At 34.3% G+C, this 23,837-nt stretch overlaps 1 protein-coding gene across 4 annotated transcripts; it reads left to right on the top strand.

Moving 5' to 3' along the window:
- Nucleotides 1-5,888: 5,888 nt before the first annotated feature.
- LOC131062936 (uncharacterized) lies at nt 5,889-8,961 on the top strand. Of its 4 annotated transcripts, none has more exons than XM_059207497.1 (2): nt 5,889-7,408; nt 8,593-8,961. In XM_059207497.1, the coding sequence occupies exon 1, from the start codon at nt 6,052-6,054 to the stop codon at nt 7,222-7,224; it is 1,173 nt and encodes a 390-aa protein (XP_059063480.1). In that variant the 5' UTR covers nt 5,889-6,051; the 3' UTR covers nt 7,225-7,408; nt 8,593-8,961. The 4 variants fall into 4 exon arrangements, with proteins under 4 accessions (XP_059063480.1, XP_057852663.2, XP_057852662.2 ...); XM_057996680.2 differs by having other exon boundaries at nt 8,623-8,961; XM_057996679.2 differs by having other exon boundaries at nt 8,638-8,961.
- The last annotated feature ends 14,876 nt before the right edge of the window (nt 8,962-23,837 follow it).

Here is a 23,837-nt window from a genome sequence, read left to right on the forward strand (position 1 = left end):
AGTCTAGGATTCAAATTTAGATGAGGATAAGCGAGAAAAACTATTTTAATGAGGATCAGATGGATGTTTAATCATGTTGAAGTCACCCCCAAGACCCATTGTGCATTAGGGAGGTGTAGATGAATCCATTCCCATAGCTAAAATTTTCAATTTGAGAATTAGGGGCATAAATAGAAAAAAAGTCCAATGAGTGTATAATTAATGATAATAGTGGCCCAAACACATTGATTAATAGGATTAGATCTGGTAATCACAATCTTTTTAGTTAACCAAGAGGCAAGGCCCACAACAACACCTCCATCACCATCATCATGATTGGTATGGAAGAAAAGGGCCCCTTTTCAAATGGTAGAAAGGGTAGCACCCAAACAAGCAACATTAGCTTTCATTTATTGAAGGCATTAGGATGAATCACCCAAACAAGCGACATTAGCTTTCATTTCTTGAAGACATTAGGATGAATTAGGAAGGGTCTCCTCATTTGAAAGCAACAAATTAAACTGATTTTTCACATACAAAGGGGTTAGATATTTAATGGGGATATTAGGCTAGGAAGACTAGTATGACACTTGAGCCAAGTTTTTCCCAATGATAGGATATTTCATCCTTTTAGGTGCTTTGTTACTAGAGTCAATTACAAATTATTTGAAAGATTGATGTTGAAGAGGATAGGGTGGTTGGAAAGGAGAGGAAGGGATGGATAGTGGAAGGAGTTGATTGGAAGAGGATGGATTATTAACAAGGGGAGGATGCTAGATATATACGCATTCAAATTTTATTTGGCAGAAGTAGCAATGATGGGATGGGAATTGGTTGGAGGTGATTGAGTCAGTTTCGGCTTACAAAAAGGGCAAGCACCTATGAGGTGACCTTCCCTACAATAGTAGGAGTAGGGATTAGGTTTGTTAAGGTAGATGGTTCATTGATCAATTTTAAATTTGGGTCAAACAAGATTGATAGAAACTGAGAGAGAGTGTGTCATCCATTTCAACACAAAGTCTAGGGTGTACACGCAAACTAGCCCATTTATTAAAGTGTTGTTTACACTAGAGCATATTCTCCAATTGGGGTGCAATGTCTTGTAGAAAAAGGACATAAACCCAGATTAATAAATTGGAATTCAACTAACATAAGGTATTTTGATTTAGTTGTGTCTTCAAGAGGAAAGTCAAGATCCCAAGCTTGAAGGTAGCATGTCTGACTACATATAATCCATGAATCATATTGTAGAGGACCATAGGCATGATTTGGGTCTACAAAAGTACATGAAACATATCCCCTACCAAGAACCCTAAATGATTGTATGTTCCACCCCTTAAACTCCTAGTTGTTACAAGCCCATTTAAACAGTTTTTATTAGACAAGATACCTTTGAGAAAGAAAAGGATGATTATTTTGCTCTACAATCTAAAATGACTTCAATAATATCATCAGGTAACTAAAATGACATTGATTTACCTTTAGAGTCACATGCCTCCATGGTTTGTTGATGTTGGTGAGTACATATATTTTTTGCAGTAGTAGTCAAGGTCTGAGTTGTATTCACCTTATGCAATCTAGCATCTTGGCGATCAAAAACATGTTGTGTTCACCAAGTCATCACTCATGGGACCCATCGCTTTGTTGCCTTTAGCTTTGTTATATTCTAGGGTACCACACTCCCCGACTTTCTTTTTCATGCTTTTTGAATGGATTTTCAAAGAAGTGTGGGCTCTAGAGACCATAGAAAGAGATGACTGCTCAAGCTCTTGAAGGTTCTCTAACGCAACAACATTCGTTGCACCACAAAATGAAGGAATTGGTGCAAAAGAGTTAGGGTTTGCTTAGTTTTCTAAAATGTCTCGATTATATTTATATATAATATACAATAACTTTTGTCGTCTTTCATTGGTTGAATTTTACTACAGAAATGCAAATACATAGAAAAACTCTTACACAATTACATAAAAAAATATCTCACAATCTTTATACCACTATCCCTTTTCACCTAATCATACTTTTATGAAAAACATAAATGCTTGTCTTACATTGCCATGATTTTGTACTTGTACTTGGAAATAAGAATCATCTAACCTTCAATTTAAATATTTTTATTTAGGTAAATGTATTCATTTTAATTACATTGACTATCTTTATTTATTTATTTATTAATAAGTTCTATCCAAGGGGGATAGCTCCCTTACATTTGAGAGAAAACCATCAACATTGCATCTATAGTCTGGATCCAGACCCTACTTAGTAAAACACCATAGGACCATGAGAACATACTAGTTCCCAAGATATTGGAGAATCACAACCATATTCTCCCCAATCTCATTCTCATGGACCAAAATAGCCACAAAGAGCCAATTGTCATCTAAATTTAGCAACCTTCGAAATGGATCCATATTTCTGTTCATGACCCCCACTTTGAACACTTCCCATGCATCTATTATAAAGTTCTTCCTCTCCCTCACAACCTTTTCTTATGCAATCTCCTCATCCTCAGAGTCTGAGTCCTCTTCCACATTAGAGGGAATGTAATGGGTGTAGTTGAAGTAACTACCAAGAATGTTTGTCCAACAATTAGAATCCAATTCCAAAATGGCACTAGTTATGGCTTGACCGTCTACCGTGCGTACAAATCCATCAATCCTCTGAATGCATACTTCTTTGGATTCCAAGATATCAACCATAGGGCAAATTACATCTTCGTAAACAAACCCATCGCACCAATGACGACTTCCGCCCAAGGTGCCATTAACCACTTGCTAAACAACATCCCAGACCCTTTACATTGACTATCTTGATTGGTTATGGATATGGGTAATTTTTTCTATTTTTTTTTTAACAATGAGCTCATGGGAGATGGTTTCATAATGGCGCATCTTGATTTTATTGATTTACATGGTAATTTATAGAATTTTTTTTAATATTTTAATTTTTGATTTATTTTTTATTATTTTTTTGTAATAGTGAGCTCATTGTAATGGTGTATTTTAATTTTGTTGATTTACACGATAGTCTATTTATGATATTGGTATTAAAAATTTATATTGTCAATTAATATAGGATGTGGACAATTTAAAGCCTATAAAGGAGGCAAAGCCTATAATCACTTGTCTCACATAAATACTTATATTTAATACCTCTATATCTCTATCTCTTTAAATTAAATGACATGGTTGTGTTTTCCATACCTATTATTTAAGATTGCTAAGATCTATGAGATCAATTAAAAATGAGATATTGTGCTACATTTGTTGTTATGAAACCTAGTCGCTACCTTGTTGGAATCAATGAACACTGAGAGGGGGGTGAATCAGTGTTTTATAATTCACAAACTTATCAAGCTGATTATTAAACCACCAGATGCATGAGAAAGTAATCAAAATGCAGAAACATAAAATGAACAACCACACAACCATAACACCGAAATTTTTACGTGGAAACCCGGAAAGGGAAAGACCATGGTGGAATTGAGTACCCACAATATTATTATACTATGACCAATACTAAAACAATATTACAAGAGTGGAATGCACTTGCATTCAGGCACACTGCCTAGAGCTCACTACTCAATTACAAAAGGGCTACAACCCGGAGGAAGTCTCATTGCCTTACAAGCTATTACAAAATGATTACAACAGTATCTGAACTGAAGTGTAGCATCTATATATGCTAGAGTACAATTCTAGTTAGGCTCTGATTGTCTCCTCCAAGTGATTTGTCATTCTGCTTTGTAACACTGCTCTATCACATACCAGAACAATAAAATCTTCACTTAACTTACAAATTTGCTCACATAGACATCCTTTGCTCATCTCCCATGACAAAATGATCAATCAAATCAATCTTATATATCCGCACCAACAAAAAGAATCATTTACTAAGTTGGCTTCCAAAAACTGCATAACACACAACATGAAACATGTTACATCAAGTCGTCTTAATCCAATCACAAATCCAAATATGGACAAAAACAAGATGATAAAATACCTCCAATAAGTTGGCCCAATCACCTCAAACATGAAACTGATCACCAAAATCATCCCAACAAATCTGCAACACACATTACTCCAAAATAGCTCTGCCCTAACTGAAATACCAGATACCGGAGCTCTAAACTAGCACACAATTCAACATCGGATATTAGGATCATGAAGTAATCTATCTCGAACCTTGAATCAACTGCCTTGATCATTGCAACCCAAAATACATCACCGAAATCAAGATATGCACCATGATCTCATGCTCTACCGATAACTGTGTTCCACCTTTCAAACTTATGCCTTATGAACATAATGACTTCTAGTAAACCAATTCTATGTACATTGAATGTGATCTACGAATTGAGTTGCCATCAATGACAACCCCTGAACATCTATCATGGACCAATCTCTACCGGAATCACTGGAATAATGTCTCTTGCCAACATACCTACCACATGGTACCTTGTGTCCCCTCTTATACTTGGCACATGGATGTTGTTTAGGGCACTTTCCATCTATTTCCTTCCCTAGTATCATTGTTTTGAGGGCATCATATGAAACTATATAACTATATTATATTCAAATTATTAATCAATAAAAAATATTTACATTCTATATAATATTTTATAATAAATTATAAACTATTTAACATTCTTTTATAATTATAGAAACAACATTGTTATATATAATTAGATTATATCTACATTATTAATCAATAATAGATATTATTTAAAATTAATTTAATATTATATAGTAAATAATAGATTAGTTTAATACTATTTTATAATTATTTATTTATTAATTTAATATCATTTGTAATAATAGAAATAATATATATTTTAGTTAATGATTAAATTTATGAATAATGTATAGATATAATAGAACAATTTAGATTAATTTAAACTTAATATGACTGTCAAATATAAAATCAAAACTAATGTTAATTCATTTTAAGATGTGATTATCAACATATAATCAAAATGGTATCTTCATAATCGTAAGGTTGTATGTGAAACTAAAGAAAAACAAGTACAAACATAAGAAAAGAAATGTCGTGTAGTGTAATTTAAGATTCTAATAGGTGTGAAACAAGTAAAAATAAGAGAAGTGAGAAATAAGATACAATAGATCAATGGTAACAAAGTCAAACCAATAAATATTTTGTAACATCATACATATTTAATGAAAAATGACAACCCCTATGCAATTTATAAGTGGCTCCTCCCTTGACACTCTCTTTTACAAAATCCCTCAAATGCAAATTATATCATGAGAGGTATAAGGGGATGATGGCTCTAAAGGATAGTGCATATGTCTCATTTTCTTTATCCATCCATATCTCATCCTCTCTCCCTCTTTGTCTCCTTCTTCCAAGGCCTCTATTTCTATTTTTCTTTGCCTCTCTATCTCCCGATCTTTATATATTTATCTCTTCCATCTCTATCTCTCCCTCTCCTTCTTCGTCTCTATTTCCATCTCTATCTCTATCTTCCTCTCTTTCACTATCTCTAGATATGTCTCACACTCTTTATCCATCCATCTCTATCCCTCTCCCTCTCTCGCTATTGCAAAGCACAATTGATTTAAAACTATCACTTCTTCATTCAGGCCATGGTCACATAAACAACATCGTTCTTTTAATGACCTACCAATTAATTAGAAAAATATAAAATTCTCTAACTAAAACTTAAAAAAAACTAATTTAAGTAGTCCCTACCTAGTTAGTATTAATTTCCCATGATCCAACATCAATTATAAACACAAAATTGATTCAAATAATCTTTTTAAAATTGAAAAAAGACATTTGATTTAATGACAAAGGTCACATTATAAACACCTAAATAATGTCGACTCCAAATCTTCTGAAAATACACACAAATAAATAAAATAAAAACATTATAAGCGACTGCATGGAAGCCTATTGTAAATACCGCTTACACGGTTAAACTTTTTTGAATCCCTGAAAACAAATCTCTGATCATCGCACAGCAAAATAAATCTGCTGAAAAAACCTAAAATAAATCTGCTGAAAAACCCTATCCTAGTCTCCTGTTGTTTGCAGCTCCACTGTAGTTCAAACATGACAACCATGTTACGCCTCAATCTATTCGATATACACCCATTCCATTCTCACAAACAGTTGGTTAAGCATCCATTTCATTCTCGCACGTCTTGGTCAAGCCTTGCCATTACCAATGCCCATACGCAGAGCCTCTTTTCACACTTTGCCTCCAACAAACTTAACATGTCTGAGGCTGAGATCACTCAGATTTTCAGAAGGGCTCCCCAATTGCAGAATCTTCGAACCCTCGACAGCGTAGAGCAGTTTATTCTTTTTTTGAAGAAGCGCGGCTGCACCGACGTCCAAATTGCCAAAATAATGAGGAATCAGCCCTCAATAATCACCGTTTCAGAAAAAAAATTGGAACCCAAGATCAGGCTGCTGGAAAATTTCGGTTTTGAGGGTCAAACCCTGACGAAGCTTTTGACGAGCAATCCACACATCTTGGCTCAGAGCCTCGAGAAAAGCCTTCTTCCCAAAATGATGTTTCTCAAGAGCATATTTGAGACCGAGGACGCGCTCGTTAAAGCCATGTTAAGAGCACGACAACTTATCCGTTGTAACCTGGAGAAGGTTCTCAAGCCCTCGCTTGCTTTCTGGGAGGGATTTGGTTTAAGCAGGGCTGAACTCTCTAAATTCTTACGGCTGGCTCCGAGCGTACTGTTACGTAGTTCACTAACGCCTGCAGAAGCCATTCTCATTGATAACATTGGCCTTGATAAAGGAAGCAAAATGTTCAAATATGTTTTGATTGCAGTGACCCTTAGCCGCATGGAAACGTTGGAGGCCAAGATAGAGAATCTCAAGTTCTGGGGTCTCTCGACCGAGGAAATCTGGCGACTATTTAGGGTTGCTCCTCTAGTCTTAAATTTCTCCAAGGAAACTGTTGGTGAGAAGATGAATTTTGTAGTTAATCATTTAAAGGAACCTGCAAATTCTGTAGTGAAGCACCCTCTCCTGTTGCAAAAAAGTTTAGAACGGTCTGTGAGGCCCAGGTTTCTGGTGTGGCAGAAAATCGAGTCCACCACTGCCCCCGGTCATTCTATTTTCAAGGTATTGGCGATGCCAGAGGAAAGGTTTATAAAGTTTATAGAAGGGCATCCTGACTCTGAAACCCTGTGGTCAATTTATGAAAATGCCGTTTCCGATGCCCCCAGTGACACAAAGAGATCAAGCAGATTGATACTGTGAGAGTCAGGACTACAAAACCACAGTAAACTTGTTTGTCTAGTCTTTGGCAGAAGGCGGCCAGGCCTTCCCCATCTAGGTGTTGGCTGTGAGCATTTTACTTTCTGGAGGCACCCTATTCAACGTCAGGAGCGACAATGTTATCTCCTCTGCCATTTGTTCTGTGTGTAATAACTCTTTAAGCGAGGTATGCATGGCAATTATTGAATGTTAAAATGAGCTTGTAATTGCTTTCATTGCAGCCATTCAGTGTGATTTAATTGGTGAATTTTTAATGCCTTGAAGTTTTGTAGTAACTAAAATCCATTTCAGAAGTTGCATCATTACGTTTAGGATGGGAATCATGTCAGAGGAACAAGGAGTGAACCATCATACATTGTGTTCATCAAACAGGTTTCCCAGCACTCAAATTTTTCAGAAGTTGAAGTTTTGGGTTTGATGGATACCATTTAGAAGATCCTAGTCCGTTGAGGCAAGATATCATGTAAGTTCATTAAAGAAGACATTAAAATAGGTCAATCAGAATAGTAGGTTCTTGCATTTAGAGTGCATTTTCATCGGCAGTTGGAGGACATCACAAAACATTATTAGTTTGAAGCCATACGTAATAAATGGTTTTAATCATAGTTTTGGGATTGATACTGACCATATCTGCTTTGGGTTCAGAATTGACAGCTTCTAAAACTGTATTTCAAGATAAATTGGATTTTGCCGATTTACAATTTATAATAACAACAATAACATATGAATTGAAACTGCAAGTCCTTTCAAAATTCTGGAACAAGCTGGAAACTACTAAATTTAAAAGGAGTAGTTGCTGTGTTACGCCTAGTAGATACCCAATCAGAGAAATCGATCACAAGTCAATGAACTTAAGAACAATTATAGATTAAACATATTGCTGAATGTTTAAAGAAGCTGCTTCTAAAAGACTCAATACTTCAAGATGACTCTTTCAAGTTTTAGACTTTAGCGTTCTTCATAACTTTTTAACTTTTAAAAACAAGGTGGGCCTGAAAGTGATTGAGTCTCGGACAAGTTCCACGAAAATATAAAGCATAAGTGTAGAAGGCTCTGTGGGATTCTGTCTTAACTCATGGCTTTATTGAGTCAAGGCAGCAACGCGTGCTGTTGCTGGCTAAGCTTGAAACTTTGCAAGTCTACCACAGATGTACATTGTCTCAAAATTACATTTTTATGAATAGACAACGTTTCAATTATTATACTAATCATGCAATCTATTTATGCTTTTTTCATATCCAATAGTGGGATTTTACCAACTCTACTCTGGTCATATACATGCATGTAATGCAGTATCACAAGCATCTAAACATGACAATCATTTTTGTTTTTTTTTATGAAAAAATCCAGTATCTTAACTTCAAGTTTGCAATAATGAAGGATTTGCTTTCCCAGAACAAAATATTGGGAAATCACTACCTTGGGGAATGGTTATAGGCAATTGGAGAGAGGAAATGATGGAGGCCTTTGACACTGATGAAATCGACGTATGTTTTCAGGTGCTGGTGCTGTTAGCAATCATTACTGTAGATTTCTTGCGAGCAATTTATAGTGATAAATTTGCATTTACAGGAATTTTGATTGTAAATATAATGCTCATGGGAAAGAATTGTAGACATAGGATCATGTTCCAAATGGGTGTCAAGATTTGAACTCCATTGGACGCTGTAATGTATGAAAAAATCATTCAATTATGTTGTCATGAGTATGTTTAAACCTTCTCGTGTGCATGATAACCAAACAATGAAATTATGATTGTTTACTTTTGGATGACACTAAATGACCAACCATTATGAGTAAATTGAATATAAAGTTATATTAGTGATAGACTGTTAGATGTGAATTGAAATTGTGTTAATATTTTTATGTTGATTCATGTTAGCGAACTCCACATGGTCCATGATGGTGCCCTAGGATGGGGCAGTTAAATGAAATTAAACAAATAAAAGGAAGGAAAACAATGGTTACTAGGGAGAATGTGTTGTATAGCCACTATTCCTTTCCATCCTAAAAGTATGCATGTGGATTTGTTATGATCTTTGTTACCTGTTTGATATTTTGCTGAGTTTGTTAAGATTAATATGGAATATTGGTATTTCTTTCCGAATCGAAGTGCAATGGGCAGGAGAGTAGTCCACATGAAAATAAATTCTTTAAATTCAGTGTATTGATTGGTTGATACCTAATCTGGTAAAAATATAAAAGCAATCAATAATGACTGTGGATACTGAGAAGTAGGCATGAGACATAAATTTGCTGCACGATATTATAATTTATTCAGTTGAATTAATCATGTTAAGCTTTGAAAAGAGATGTAAGAGAAATACATGTCCACTGTCTACATATTAATTTTATAGGGTTGCTATAATTATCTTAGCCATGCCAAGTTTGTTTGGCAAGTGCAAGTCAGTTTAAAATGTGCCTATTGAAACTGAGTTTAAAATAGACATGCTGAGACCCATTTTCAATACCATGATAATCACCCAACATAACTAGATGAGAAAGCTTTTAAAGCTATGCAATAAAAAATCGCAATAGACATATTAAATAGCAAAATAATAAGGAGAAATGCAACGTAATAGTATGTAGATATTTATCAATAATCGTTAACGTTTTGTAAAATCTGAACAGTCTTTCAGAAGATGAACTGAACAGTCACATTGTTGATCTATTCGTTCACAGCTTCTCAACCAATGACAATTTTGGGTTTGCATTTTTTTAAATTTTTGTTTGAATTTTCGGAGTCCATTTTCTTGTCCTAACATAAGTATTAAAGACAATTCTTTCATATCTTCACCAAACTCGCCTCTGCTTGCCCCTGCATATGCTTGCCTTCATTTTTTATTGAATGTAATGCCCCTAATCTGATTTTTATTAAATACCTGATTTATTTAGTATTTTATTGATTCTGAAACTCTAACAACAACAAACTGAACTGAATGTTAAATGCTGATAAAATAACAAGTGCCTGGAAATTGCACCACAAATCCCAGGATGCAAGGTAATTGCAGATTTGGATTATTTCAATAAACATAAACACCAATTTGAAACCCTGAGAGGTGGATTTTGTTCAATTGTAATTCCTGAAACTGGATGCAAGGTAATTGCAGATTTGGATTATTTCAATAAACATGAACACCAATTTGAAACCCTGAGAGGTGGATTTTGTTCAATTGTAATTCCTGAAACTGATTACAAATACTGGAAACGATATTTTCAGAATTGGAATAATTACAATCCACTCATGAACTACAAATTTGAGCAGGTGGTTATGAAAACCTGGATTGTATGAAATATTGAATTATTTAAGTATTTTATTGATTTTGAAACTCAAACAACAACAAACTGAACTGAATGATAAATGCTGATAAATTAAGAAAACCTGGATTGTATGAAATATTGAATTATTTAAGTATTTTATTGATTTTGAAACTCAAACAACAACAAACTGAACTGAATGATAAATGCTGATAAATTAAGAAGTGCCTGGAAATCGCACCATAAACCTAGGGTGCAAAGTAATTGCAGATTTGGATTATTTCAATAAAGATGAACACCAATTTGAAACCCTGAGAGGTGGATTTTATTCAATTGTAATTGCTCAAACTGATTACATATTCTGCAAACTTTATTGTTGTAATTAGAATAGTTACAATCCTCTCATGAAGTACAGATTTGAGCAAGTGATAATGAAACCCTAGATTATATGGCCGTTGGAACCTAAGAATGACCTTTACATTGTTGGTATGGCTGGTGGTTGGCTGCAAGGGCTGTTATATGCTCATGGCTGGAAGTTAGGGCAGTTAGGAATGAATATACAACCACATATAATGTTGGTGCCATCTACAAAACTGGCTGCAAATTGAAGATTGCAGCAAAATATGGCATGTAGATGCCTCCAAATTGTGTGGACCCTCTCTATACCAGTGGCGGCTTGTTCTAGTCAGGAAAATATGCAGTTGATGATGGAAAAAGAGCAGCAATTATGGATGAAAACTCTTGAAACAGCGGTTGAAGTTGACAACTTCTCCAAAGTGTGGCGCACAAGATCTAACCAAGAAAATGTAATGAACAGCAACACAAACTCTGAAAATTCAACAATGCCAATTTGCATGCAAATCGATTAACTCGAAAATCCAATGCACACACCAAATTTCAGCTCCAATGCTACCTCTGCATGTAGATGCTGTATACCCAGATGAGGGTTTTCATCCCCAAAGCCAATGCTGGAATCCAAGAGGGTTTTCTTCCAAAATCTTCGATATAATATCACGAATTAGATTGTTTCTGAATTTTATCAAATATTTGATGTAATGTATAAACCCTCATACTTTCTGATCACCAAGAATCTGATGTGGGCAAAGGGAGAGGGTACAGTGAAATAGATTAGACTAATCAGTACAGAAAAATGCTTGTTGGCAGCAAGCCACACAACTCAATATTATACTATTATAAAAATCTTGAAGTAATGAAATGCTAAACCTTGCAAATTAAATATAAACTAAAAATTGGAAATAATTGAAGCTAATTTTGACATCAAACCTTCCAAAACAAATTACAAAATAGCCAAACTGGCAGTGTGCTACATAGATCAAACATTGGAACTAATAATGTTGGAAAGTAAATGATTTTTAATGTAGTAGCAGCATAGCCATGTAAACTTACAATAGCAAAATCATTAATCGTTCTAATAATTTGATGACAAATTACATAGAGAATTGCAATGTAAAATTGTTCAAATAATTAATTAATATATTGATTGTCGCTGCAGAAATACCATGCCAAAATATGAAACTAAAATCAAACCTCAGAGTTTGTAGCTTCCCCCCGAAAGCTATGGCTGTTGCAGTAGGCTGTACTGATATTAATTTAGCAGCTGTTACAGGCTGCATCTGTCATGGGGTTAATGTGGCTGCAATATTTCAAAGCTAAAATATATTAATATGACCTTGTGTAAAGAAATCACACCCCTTTGTGATAGATGTGGCATCCAAGGGGTTTTCAAAGCTACGCAAGTACTCCAAGCAGCTGCAACCCTTTTGAAGAGTATGAAGGCTGCGATTAGATATAAACGATTAATACAAGAACTGTTAATAATAATCTCTACAATGAAGTCACTACCTTCCAGGACTGAGCTTAGCGTTTCCAAACAACACTAATATTATATTGAAAAGAGTGGTTCGACTACCACAATTTCAATTAAATTTGCAACAATAATTCGGTTGAGCTTGTAGACTGGTATGGCTAGCAAGACGATAGTATTTCATGTAATAATATTCATTGTAAATAAAAAACTCACATTCTAAATAAAATATCATATCAAACTGAAATATCTATTGAAAATCTTACGAAAAATCTACTTGTGGCTGAGTGGTGATGTTTTTCGTTCTACTAGGGTTTTTCAGCTTTTTTTTGCATGCTACTGTTTGTTTGTGTCGGTCTTGCATCATACGGCTTTAACTGTCAGACTTATAGTCTTTTTTAATGGCCTCAACCAATTTCATACCAATAGCTGATGCTGGTATTGATGTTTTGGTGTTTGGTGTTAATGGTTCCACCGAACAAGCGCCCTTGTAAATTTGTCCTGAAAATTTTCCTCAAGGGATGCCTTCTGATAGCCTCGTGGATGTGGTTTTACCTATTGGGGAATTTGATTTTGCATGTCAATGGTTAGAGCAACATACTCTTATAGGATATTTGTTAGAAGGTCCCCCTTGAAAGCATGCTCCGAGATTGGGTTGCAATGCATGGGCCCCTCACGGGATCCATCTTAACGGTGTCCAAAACCTTACCAAACGCTTTTTTCTTTTTCGTTTTGTCAAGGCCAATCATGTTTAGGCCATTTTCTATAATGGTTCATGGTATGTTAGATGGTCATTGCTTGTGTTTCAACCATGGTCTTGGGATTTCTCTATCTTTGATGGCAAGAAGCTTTGTGTTCCTGTTTCGATAGAGTTTTTAGGTTTTCCCCTGCTTCGTTGGAATTTTCTTTCAATCATTGTTTTTCCCTATAGGAAGGTTATTTGTGCTAAAACACATTGCTTTTACCATGGTCAACCCCAAAGACGGATCTGTGTCGAAGTAGACTTGTCTCGTGACCTTAAAGATGCGATTGACATTTATATAGGTCTTCGTCACACCCAACATGTGCTCTATTTGATCTTTCCTAATATGTTCTTTTGTATCCCTATTGTGGAAAAACATGCAGAGTGATGCACAAAGGCAAGGCATTTAAAGAAATCTCTTTTCCCTTATTTTAATTACTATAAACCCTTTTACTCACTATTTTATTCTAGTTTAGTTTCTCTTAAGACTTTAAGGCATTATCCATATGTTGTTGGAGTAATTAGGACAATATGTAATTATTTATTTAATTAGGTCCTTTAATTATTTTATTCACTTATGTTGAACTTAGCTTTTTTTTGCTTTTAATTAAGCTAATAATAGCTTAAGTTGTCTCATTCATTATGATTGTGATACTTGGTGCTAATCTAGCTTTAGGTTTTGCATCTAGGGTTTCATTCATCCTTTCATAAGGATTCATTCATTCATTGTAATCATATCTTTTGTGCAATCACTACCAAATTCTTATTCTTAGGTGGTGTTGAGTGAATTATCTTTGTTTGATTTCTCTATGTGATAGGTGGTGTGCTTGCAAAAGATTATTGGCTTGTGAGGTCGAAATCATCTTCTACATGGTATTAGAGCAAAGTTAAGTTCTTATACATATTCTTGAGGGATCCAACCTTGATAGAATTTTTTGTGCACTTTGAGCTCAAACTGAGGTTGTTATTGCATTCACAACATCCCAACACCTATAGATCAACTACCATTTCATCAAAATTTGAGCAGTTGAAGTTTTGGGTCATTTTGGCCTAGGGCAAAAAAATCGAGGCAAAATTTGGGGTCAGTAAAAAATTTGAACACTTCCGAGCGAAACAAATCTCACCATCATGCTCAAAGGCCCAAAAACACTAAGATCACCTATCAAATCGTCAAAATATGAGCAAGGGAAATTTAAATAATTTTTGTTGGGTTCAAAATTCAAGGCATGAATTCCTATAAGGTTTGTACAAATGTGTATAGTCATATGTCTGCCAACATATCTATACCCCATCATAGCCAAAAAAAATTGCGCAGATTCCCAAAAAAAAAAAAAAAATTTTATCCAAGTTTTTTGAAATTTTTTAATAGGGGATGCGTTTTAATTTTTGGTATAGTTTGGACTATACCTTGCACAAGCCTGCTATGCAAGCAAGTATGACATCAACCTCTAAATTTAGCACTCTTGTTATAGATTTGGTTGAAACCTCTAATTTAACCTCTCTTCTAAATTTGGCGGAGGCCTCCAAAATCAGTAGAATATTTACGGTTAAAGAGCATATTCCAACATATGTTTCAAGCTAACATTTGTTTTGGCATCAGGTAATATTCTAGAAATATTCCATTTTTGGACCTCTTTTTTATTTTGACTTGCTTTTGGTTTTTTGGTTATAACTTGGTCATTCAAAGTCGAAATTGTGCAAATGAGATATCGTCGGAAGGCTGGTATTGATGGCGATCTAGTGGTGTTGGCCTTTTTTCTAGATTCTATTCCAATTTTTCATACCAGGCTTGTGAAGTTAGATCATCAATTTTGTGCTTTCGGAGCCATATCTTGCACATCCAAGCTTCATTTTTCGCAAATGAGTAGAAGTTGGAAAGCTAGTGGAGTCCTTTATGTAGATCTCAAGGCCTTTTTTCATGAATTTGCGTCAAGTATCATAGATTTTTCTATTCCTCCTCCTCTTATCAGCCTGGCAAAGGGCAATTATGAGTCTTGGCAAAAGGGCATCTTAACACATCTTAGGTTGCTTGATTTTTTACCTTATCTATATGTACTCATCCCTCAGCGAACCTCAGAGTAGGTTAAGTATGCTTGTAGGATCATTAATGAGCATGTTGTAGGAGCGATTGGTTCTAGTGTTAATTTTGACACTATTCGTGCTTTAATGGACATTGATTGTCCCCACACACTTTGGATTCACCTTTGGAAGATCTATGGAGACCCTCACATCTCTCCATTTTTCAGAGGATCATGTAGTAGATTGTCTTATTTCCCTTGCACATGCAAATTACATGCCTTATGATCGTGGTACTTTTGAGATGCTTGAGTATATCAGAAGTCTTTCACATCCTGATGGATTAGAGACTTGTTTGCCAGTTCTCATTCCTCATATTTAGACACCATCTCAATCTCAATCTGCATCTTCTATTGTTTTCAATGACATTGACATTGGCTCATGCATGGCCCCCATTTATTCACTTCAACAACTTGATAGTTCCCTTCCAGTTTTTGCTTTGTGGGATGGGTATTTGCCAGATATTGTAGCATTGTTTGATACATAACACATTCTAGACATTGAGGACATGATTGAAGATATTCCATTCCTCTTTGTTAGTAGTTTGTGCATTCTTGTCATCCCATCTTCAGTAATGCCTTTAGAGGTTGTTCATCCATTATCTTCATAATTGTTTGATCTTACTTCAATTGATTTGGCATATTTTGATTCAAACATGTGGACACTTGAGCAATTTTTCATGGCACACATCATGAGACTATTCCTTCCATCTCCTTTCTTGGAGTTGCTTCTACTTTGGCCATTGGATTTGTTTCTTCCCAAGGGGAGGAATGTTGTCCGTCGCTCTTGGATCTTCATCAACATTCATCCTCAAACCTTCATCTTCGACATTAGATCTTATCTCTTATGGGAGGGATACATCGTCTCTTTTGTTCTCTCTTATGGGTGGATTTTGATTATACTTTTGTGACCAATTTAGTACTTTAGGGGACATTTGGAGTCCTTCATGCATAGTCACATGTACTATTTTTCATTTCTTTTTCTCATTTTTGGAGAGCATTTTTTTCTCACTAGGTTTTTCTCCTTTTCTCCATTTGTGAGAGTTTCATTGGTTTGTACATGGGTACCTAGTCAGGCCTCGTTGCCAGGACCCATGCTTAATTTTTTTGCATTCATTCTTAGCTCTTTAGCTTATCCCTAAGTTAATCTTTGGGGGAGAGGGGGAGGGGCTGTTGGAGTAATTAGGACAATATTTAATTATTTATTTAGGTCCTTTAATTAGTTCATTCACTAAACTTAAACTTAGGTTCTTTTTTGCTTTTATTTAATTAGGCTAATAATAACTTAAGTTGTCTCATTCATTATGATTGTGACACTTGACACTAACTACTTTAATCTAGCTTTAGGTTTTGCATCTAGGGTTTCATTCATCCTTTCATAATGATTTATTCATTCATTGTAATCATATCTTTTATGCAATCAATACAAAATTCCCAAGTTGTTTTGAGCAAATCATCCTTGCTTGATTTCTCTGTGTGAAAGATGGTGTTCTTATATGGGATCCTTGTCTGTGAGGTTAAAATAATCAATTTCTACATATGGCTCATCTATAGTATGAACTTTCATCAATGGAAGCTCATCTTGAAGTTGAAATTTGAGTCCATTCACATATCGGGCTACCACTTACTCTTTGCTTTCTTGTACGTTCATTCAAATTTGAAGCCTAAAAAATTATTTTGTATAAGTCTACACTGATTGATATCTTTGATTTAAAATTTGAAATTCTTTACACAATTTTTTTTGGTGATTTGAGGGCAAGAATCGAGCTCTCAGATGTTTCCAAATTTGAGGCCAAAGTCATTTTTTTCTTTTCCTTATCTTGTACTTGCACTCTGCATGTTTTTCCACAATAGGGATGCATGTGACTTTGACTTCAAAGCAATGATCTTTACTCTTTTTAGGTCATCTTCATCCACGTCGCTCACCTTTAAAATAAAGAATATCCACCTTTACTTTGAAACTTTGTTTTGTCAATGCCTCAATAAGCCTCTCCATAGGATTTGATATCCTAGTACCATTCTCCAAGATCTTTGGGTCCTCTTTTGACTTTTCCAATTTTAATCTTGCCTCAAGGGTCTCTAATCCTCAAATCAATTCACTAGTGTTTCTTCAAAGGCCTTCATTCCTCCTGCCCCTTCTCCCCCAATGGACACAAACTCCCCTTCGAGCCATTGCGAATTGATTTGATACAAAAAATTGTGTAAGAAAACTTCTTGAACTTCTTTCCTAAAACTAAACTACCAAAGCCAAAAATGATCCCCACCTCACCACCAACACCACAACACACCAAAAATAGGATTGATACCTAAGAAAAGGCATCAACAAAAATAAACTAAAAATGGGGAGAGCACTAAAAATAAAGAAATGTCTCCATATGGAAAATTGACTTAGAAGTCAACTTGATGAGTCTTTGGTCACATTACAATGGTCAACCATTAAATTTACTAACTTTTCTAATTAATGCATGCAAGTGGTATCTCCCATAGTCAATGAATCTATTTCTAATTAGTATATTTATGATTTATCTTCGTGTGATCCTACGACATACATTAAGAGCAATTTCGGAATGCTACATATAACAAATTCCAAATAAAAGATATTGCAACCCAAATATGTGGCATCCTAGCTCAAAGTGGACTACAATTTTATAAAATATTTCATTTTATTTAAGGTCTACAAGACTTTTTGCAATAGCTATCACAAATAGTTAGATGTGTCAATTGTGGAGGAGTCTTAATACGAGTAAAACTAGAAAAACATGGAAATTTGATTTTAAAGAAAAGCATAGAAGATAGATCTTGTCAATTATTGAAGGAAGTAGGCCCAATAAATGGCTAAATGAGTGTTATAACATACTACACAATTGACACTAAAGTGAGTGCAAATTTATATAGATTAGAAATTGTTAGAGGCAATTTACAACTCTACACAATCAAATTTGATAACCAAACAAAGTTAATTTTTTTTTTTTTTATTTCATATAATTAACTTTGGGGCACAAACACAAACCAAACAAATCAACACACCCACTTTATAAGTGCAAATACAAACTTTACCCATAAATTTAATCATAGATCAAGCAATTTGGTTAATTAAAATTTATTTGTGCCTGTTAGATAATTTAAATCAATTTGATTGTTGTGCGCTAAGAAAAAAAGAGATCTATTTTCTTATCAAAGAAGGTCATGATGTAGTAAAACCTAATTAAAAAATAATATAGAATCCTTGAAAAGTTCCTTGAAATTAGAACAAAAATATACTCTTGATTCATCAAAGTATGTCAAGACCTAACGATGAAGACCTTCAAGAGACATTTTGCCTAGATTTACTCGAGTGGAGTCGCTTTATAAGAGAGGCGAGACGAGTTCCAAGGGAGCTCATTGTTCCTAATTCGATCATGTCAAATGACATGTTAATTGATTGACACTAGGAGGAACTTGAAATTGGAATCTTCCAGATGAGATTATAATGTCTAGGTTAAGCAAAGGAACCTTTAAATTACTAAGCACTTACCACTACCAAAAAATTAAAGCTAACAAAAGAATTCTCAAGGCTAAAATTGTTTAGTCAACACCAATCTTTCTAAGAAATATTAATGATCCCATGGTTTCCTACAACAAGCTATGACATCGATGGATAATTGCAACAATATATACAAGGATAGAGACACTTGCTCACAAACTACTAGGAAGTAAAAATAATTGTCCTAAGAAAGATTACCATGCAATCTTTGAAATAGGACTGGAAGTAAAAGAGGATTCAAATGGACATTGAAGTGTTGGTACTGAATGAGGCAAGATGAATCCCATAGAACCTCACTTCACTAATATTGTAGAAGTGTGGGCATCCCTTGACATCTTTGCTTTTTCACTAAATACAAAAGAATTATAGAAATGCAAAGAGCATGGGGTTGTGGAGAAATGATCCAAGTCATACAATCTCCTTGAGAGCATGACTTCCATTGACTCCTTTGTATAAAGAGGCCATGTTTTGGGATGTCGAAATAACAAGGTTATGGGAAAATTTCCTCCCTACCATGAGGACTCTACATCTTCACAAAAATCTTAATAGTTCAAATTGATTGACTCATTCCTTTTTTTGAAAAATCTAGTGACTTTCTCAACAATCCAAAGCTCATTTTAGTACTACTAAAATATCATAAACTCATGATTTGAACAATTTATAAGCTACAAAGGGAAATAATAAAATTGAATGACACCTGAGATCAACACTAAGGTTATGTAATGGGAATGACATTTTTTTTAAATGACCAAAAGTGGGGTAAGACTATGGGAACCACAAGGAAAAATATCTATGATATTGCATAAAATCTAATCATCATTAATATAGTGAAATGAATACCTTTAGTTTGACAAACACCTTATGATCATAATAATCTTTGAAATGCCTACAAGTTGAATCCTCACTTCATCCTTTGCAATATTGATAGGTATTGTGCATAAGTGATTTAAAATTGACAAAAATATTCCCATTGATAATATAATTTTGCAACTTGTTTTGTCGTTATCTTTGGTATCTACTTGGATATAAGGATGAATGGTTTTAAAAAATACCATGGGAAGATTGTCAAATCGCAATGGTTGTGTTCTCCTAGTTTAATCTATTTGATTGAATTGGCTTCACAGTCATCAAATAATATCAAAGACAATGACTAGTAATGTAAGCATCCCAAATTAATGTGATGTATAGATTAAGGTCCTTTTAGTACTCCAATTTTTGTTTCTTAGAATGTTCTTTTCTTCAATACATAGGACTTTTTGAAATGAATTAGTCATTTCAATGCACATTGAATGTCTTTAAATACCAATACATAACCATTAATCATGTAGATATGCATCAAGTTGATTCATAAATGTTAAAATAATAGGTTTAAGTTAATAAAATTTGAATATTTAGGGTTAACTCCATGCGGCATGGGGATTGCTCTCATATACCATGGTATTGACCCTTGACAATGAAGTGTAAATGTCGAGGTGGAAAAATGAATGCATGGTATAGGTGTAAAGATGCGTGTATTAAATGAGTTATAAATGGTGAATGTATAAGAATACATGGAAATAAGAATAAGATAGGGTATACTATATAAAAATTTGTGTAAATAGATATAGGTGAAGGATTGCAAAATGAGCCCAACTTTACTAAAAAATGTGTTATTTGTTGAAATGTATTTTTATCAAACTATTCTATCAAAATATGCTTAAAAGTAAATAACACGTAAATACGAACCTTGACATGAGTATTCAAATCTCATCATAAAACTAATTTATACAAGTGCATTTATTTCTTTACTAACATGACAAAAAAACATAACTACTAATGTCATATGGTCTAATATAATTGCTCTTATTTATTTTTGAGAGGTCTTATTATTTTTATTGAATTGTAATGTATAAAATGAATTCTTTTTCATAAATTGATGCAAACGATTTCTTGTAATTTTAATAATCACATCCTTTGTATAGCAGAGGAAATTAGTACCATAGAGAAGAACACACAAGAATATATGGTCTCATATACCTTGAAAACTCTATTTTGAATTCTTTGTTGTGAACATGAAAAATTATCTCCAAAAAAACTAATTTATCCAATGATTCCAACTCTCCCTTTTATTGAATAGAAAACCCTTATATTGCTCCTAAATTATCTCTTAGGGAGACTACAAGTAACAACATTCAAAAATAGAAAATCAACTCCGAATTCATTTCCTAGATAGACTACTCAACAACAACAGTTAAGAAATTGTTGCATCATGCTCTCTATCTTTTAGAATTTTTGAACCTCTTGGTTCAAAGCCATATAGTGGAGTTACCTTGTTGTACTTGAGAAAATCAATCTCCATGATCCAAGAGTTATATGAATCTAGGAGACCTTTCCACTTAAAAAAGTACAATTTGTATGTCTGGGATCGTGTAGCAACCAATTTTGTATCCAACACTCATTCAATCTACTCCCTTTTCTTCTTCGGTATGTGCTTGGTCTAGTCATTGTTTTCCTAGCTTCACTGTTCTTTGTTTACCTGATCTTCATTTGTCCATGTAGAGTATGGGTGGAGGTTGACAACATTAAAAATAGGGTTGATGTCTAAATTGTCAAGGGGACCAAGCACATAAGCATTTTCATTTATCACCTTTTGAATTCTGAACAGACTAATTTTCTTAGGTTTCAACTTGTTATATGCAGCTTGAGGATACCTCTCTTTGCATGAATAGGCCATGACCTTTTTCCCTTCCTGGAAGATTTGTTTTCTCCTATGCATATGATTAGTTTTTTTAGATTGCTTGTTCATAGTCTTCAATTTGTGCTTGACCTATTGATGAATCTCTTGAATGTTTTCTACAAAGTTTGTACCATCTTGGCTGATTTGTGGGTTTCTGGGTAGATCTATTAAATCCACAGTTCCTTGAGGAGTTGTGCCATACACAATTTGGAATGCAAACTTACTAGTAGATTTGTTTATGTTGGAGTTATAGGTGAATTTAGATTGAGATCTAGAACCAAATCCCATTATCTAGTGTTGTCACTAACTAAGCACCTCAATAGGTTGCCTAGGCTTCTATTTGCTACCTCTTCTTGACCATTCATCTGGGGTGGTACGTTGAATTGTATTGCAATTTGTTAGCCAACTTCTTCCACAAGGTTCTCTAGAAGTGACTTAAGAATTTTGTGTCCCTATTAAAAGTTATGGTTTTTGGAATAACATGTAACCGCACTATTTCCTTAAAGAACAAATGTGCTACTTGACATGCATCATTGGTCTCTTATAAGGTACAAAGCTGACCATTTTATAAAAATGATCAACCACTACAAATACTAAATGAAATCCTTTTTGGGTTCATTGTAGCCCCATGACAAAATCCATGGAAATATTAGTCCATGGTTCTTTTGGCACATGCAAAGGCATGTAGAGTTTAGTATTTTGTCGCCCTCCTTGTAATTTGGCACACACTACAAGTAGTAGCAAACCTATTAACAATTCTTCACATATCTAGCCAAAATCATTTTTCTTTCACTAATTCAAAGGTCTTATCTTATTCAAAGTGTCTGCCTAGTCCACTTGAGTGCATCTCTCTTACTAATTTTCTCTCCTTGATCCAAGGAGAATATAGAGTTGAGCTCCCCTAAATAAAAACCGATCTGCTAACAAGTAGTCTTCACAAGAATGCATACTTGTCCGGTCTTGACTACTTAAAACTTCATAATTTTTTCCAAAAAATATGGATTTGCTTCATATTCATATTTCATTTCATCAAAGGCAACAAGTGCATTGCTCATAACAACCAACAAATGATGCCTTCTACTTAGCATCAACCACCACATTAGATTTATCATTCCTATGCTACACAACAAAGGTATAAGCTTGCAAAAATGAAGCCAACTTTGCATTTTTGTGGGATAGCTTGCTTTGAGAATTAATGTACTTCATTTCGACATCATTTAATTTTTCATTGAAAATGGCCACAAGTTTACCTTCTTGGCTTAACACGCCATCGATAGCTATCCCTAAAGCATTAGACTCAATAGTAAAATTTTCTCAATATCTGGTATAATAAACATTAAAGACTCAATAATCTTTCTTTTGAGTTGTTCAAAGCTCAGGTCAACTACCTTGGTCTAACTAAAGGCATTTCCTCTTATGCAATCCGTCATAGGTGCACTTATTCCACTAAAATTCCTAACAAATCTCTTATAAAAATTCACCATCTTGTGGAAGCTCCTCACCTCCATGATACTTTGAGGAGTAGGTCACTCAAGAATGGTCATAGCTTCTTTAGGATACATGTTCAATCCATCAACTGAAATTACACTACCCAATAAGACTAACTCATTCTTGCAAATTCCTCTCTTATCAAGGTAAAAACAACATTTATGCTCTAAGTGTTCCAAGCACGACACTCAAATGTGCTAAATGTTCCTCCAATTTTTAATAAAAAATAAGATATCATCAAAATAGACTATGACACATTCTCCAATGCGTAGTCTAAATACCCGATTCATTATTTGCATGAAGGTACCCAAGGCATTTGCAAACCAAATGACATCACAACCCACTCATACAACCTATCCTTGGTTTTGAAGGCGATCTTCCACTCATCTCCTTTGTGAATCCGAATATGATGGTATCTGCTTTTGAAGTCAATTTTGGAGAAGATTTTGGCACCCGTTATTCAATCTAACAAGTAATCTATTCTTGACAATAGATATTGGTACTTCACAATGATTTTTGTTAATGGCTCTAGAATCCATACATAATCTCCATTTCCCTTTTTAATAACCTAGTGATCTGTTTTCTCATTTCCTCATGTTCTAGAGGAATCATCTTATAAGTAGCTTGATTTGGAAGTTTAATAACCAAAATAAGATCAATTTGATGGGTGTTGCCCCTATAAGGAAGTAGGTTAGTTGGTAAATCTACTGACATCAAGTCAAAATATTGGTTTAATATTTCTTGAACTTCTACTAGAACAACTTGTTGATCATATTTCTCTTTCCCTCTATGGTATAATAGATAGAAAACTTCATTCTCAGACTCCTTGAAAAAATCTTTCTAGCTCATCAAAGATAATGATAACGTTGCCATTCCAATTGATTATTCTTTCTTTAAAAGGTTTCAAAATATGAAATATATCCCAATGTTGTATCTCATAAATATTTTCCCTGCCATGGTGAACTACA

The sequence above is a fragment of the Cryptomeria japonica genome, chromosome 6 (assembly GCF_030272615.1).
Source record: "Cryptomeria japonica chromosome 6, Sugi_1.0, whole genome shotgun sequence".
In the NCBI taxonomy this organism is placed as follows: domain Eukaryota; kingdom Viridiplantae; phylum Streptophyta; class Pinopsida; order Cupressales; family Cupressaceae; genus Cryptomeria; species Cryptomeria japonica.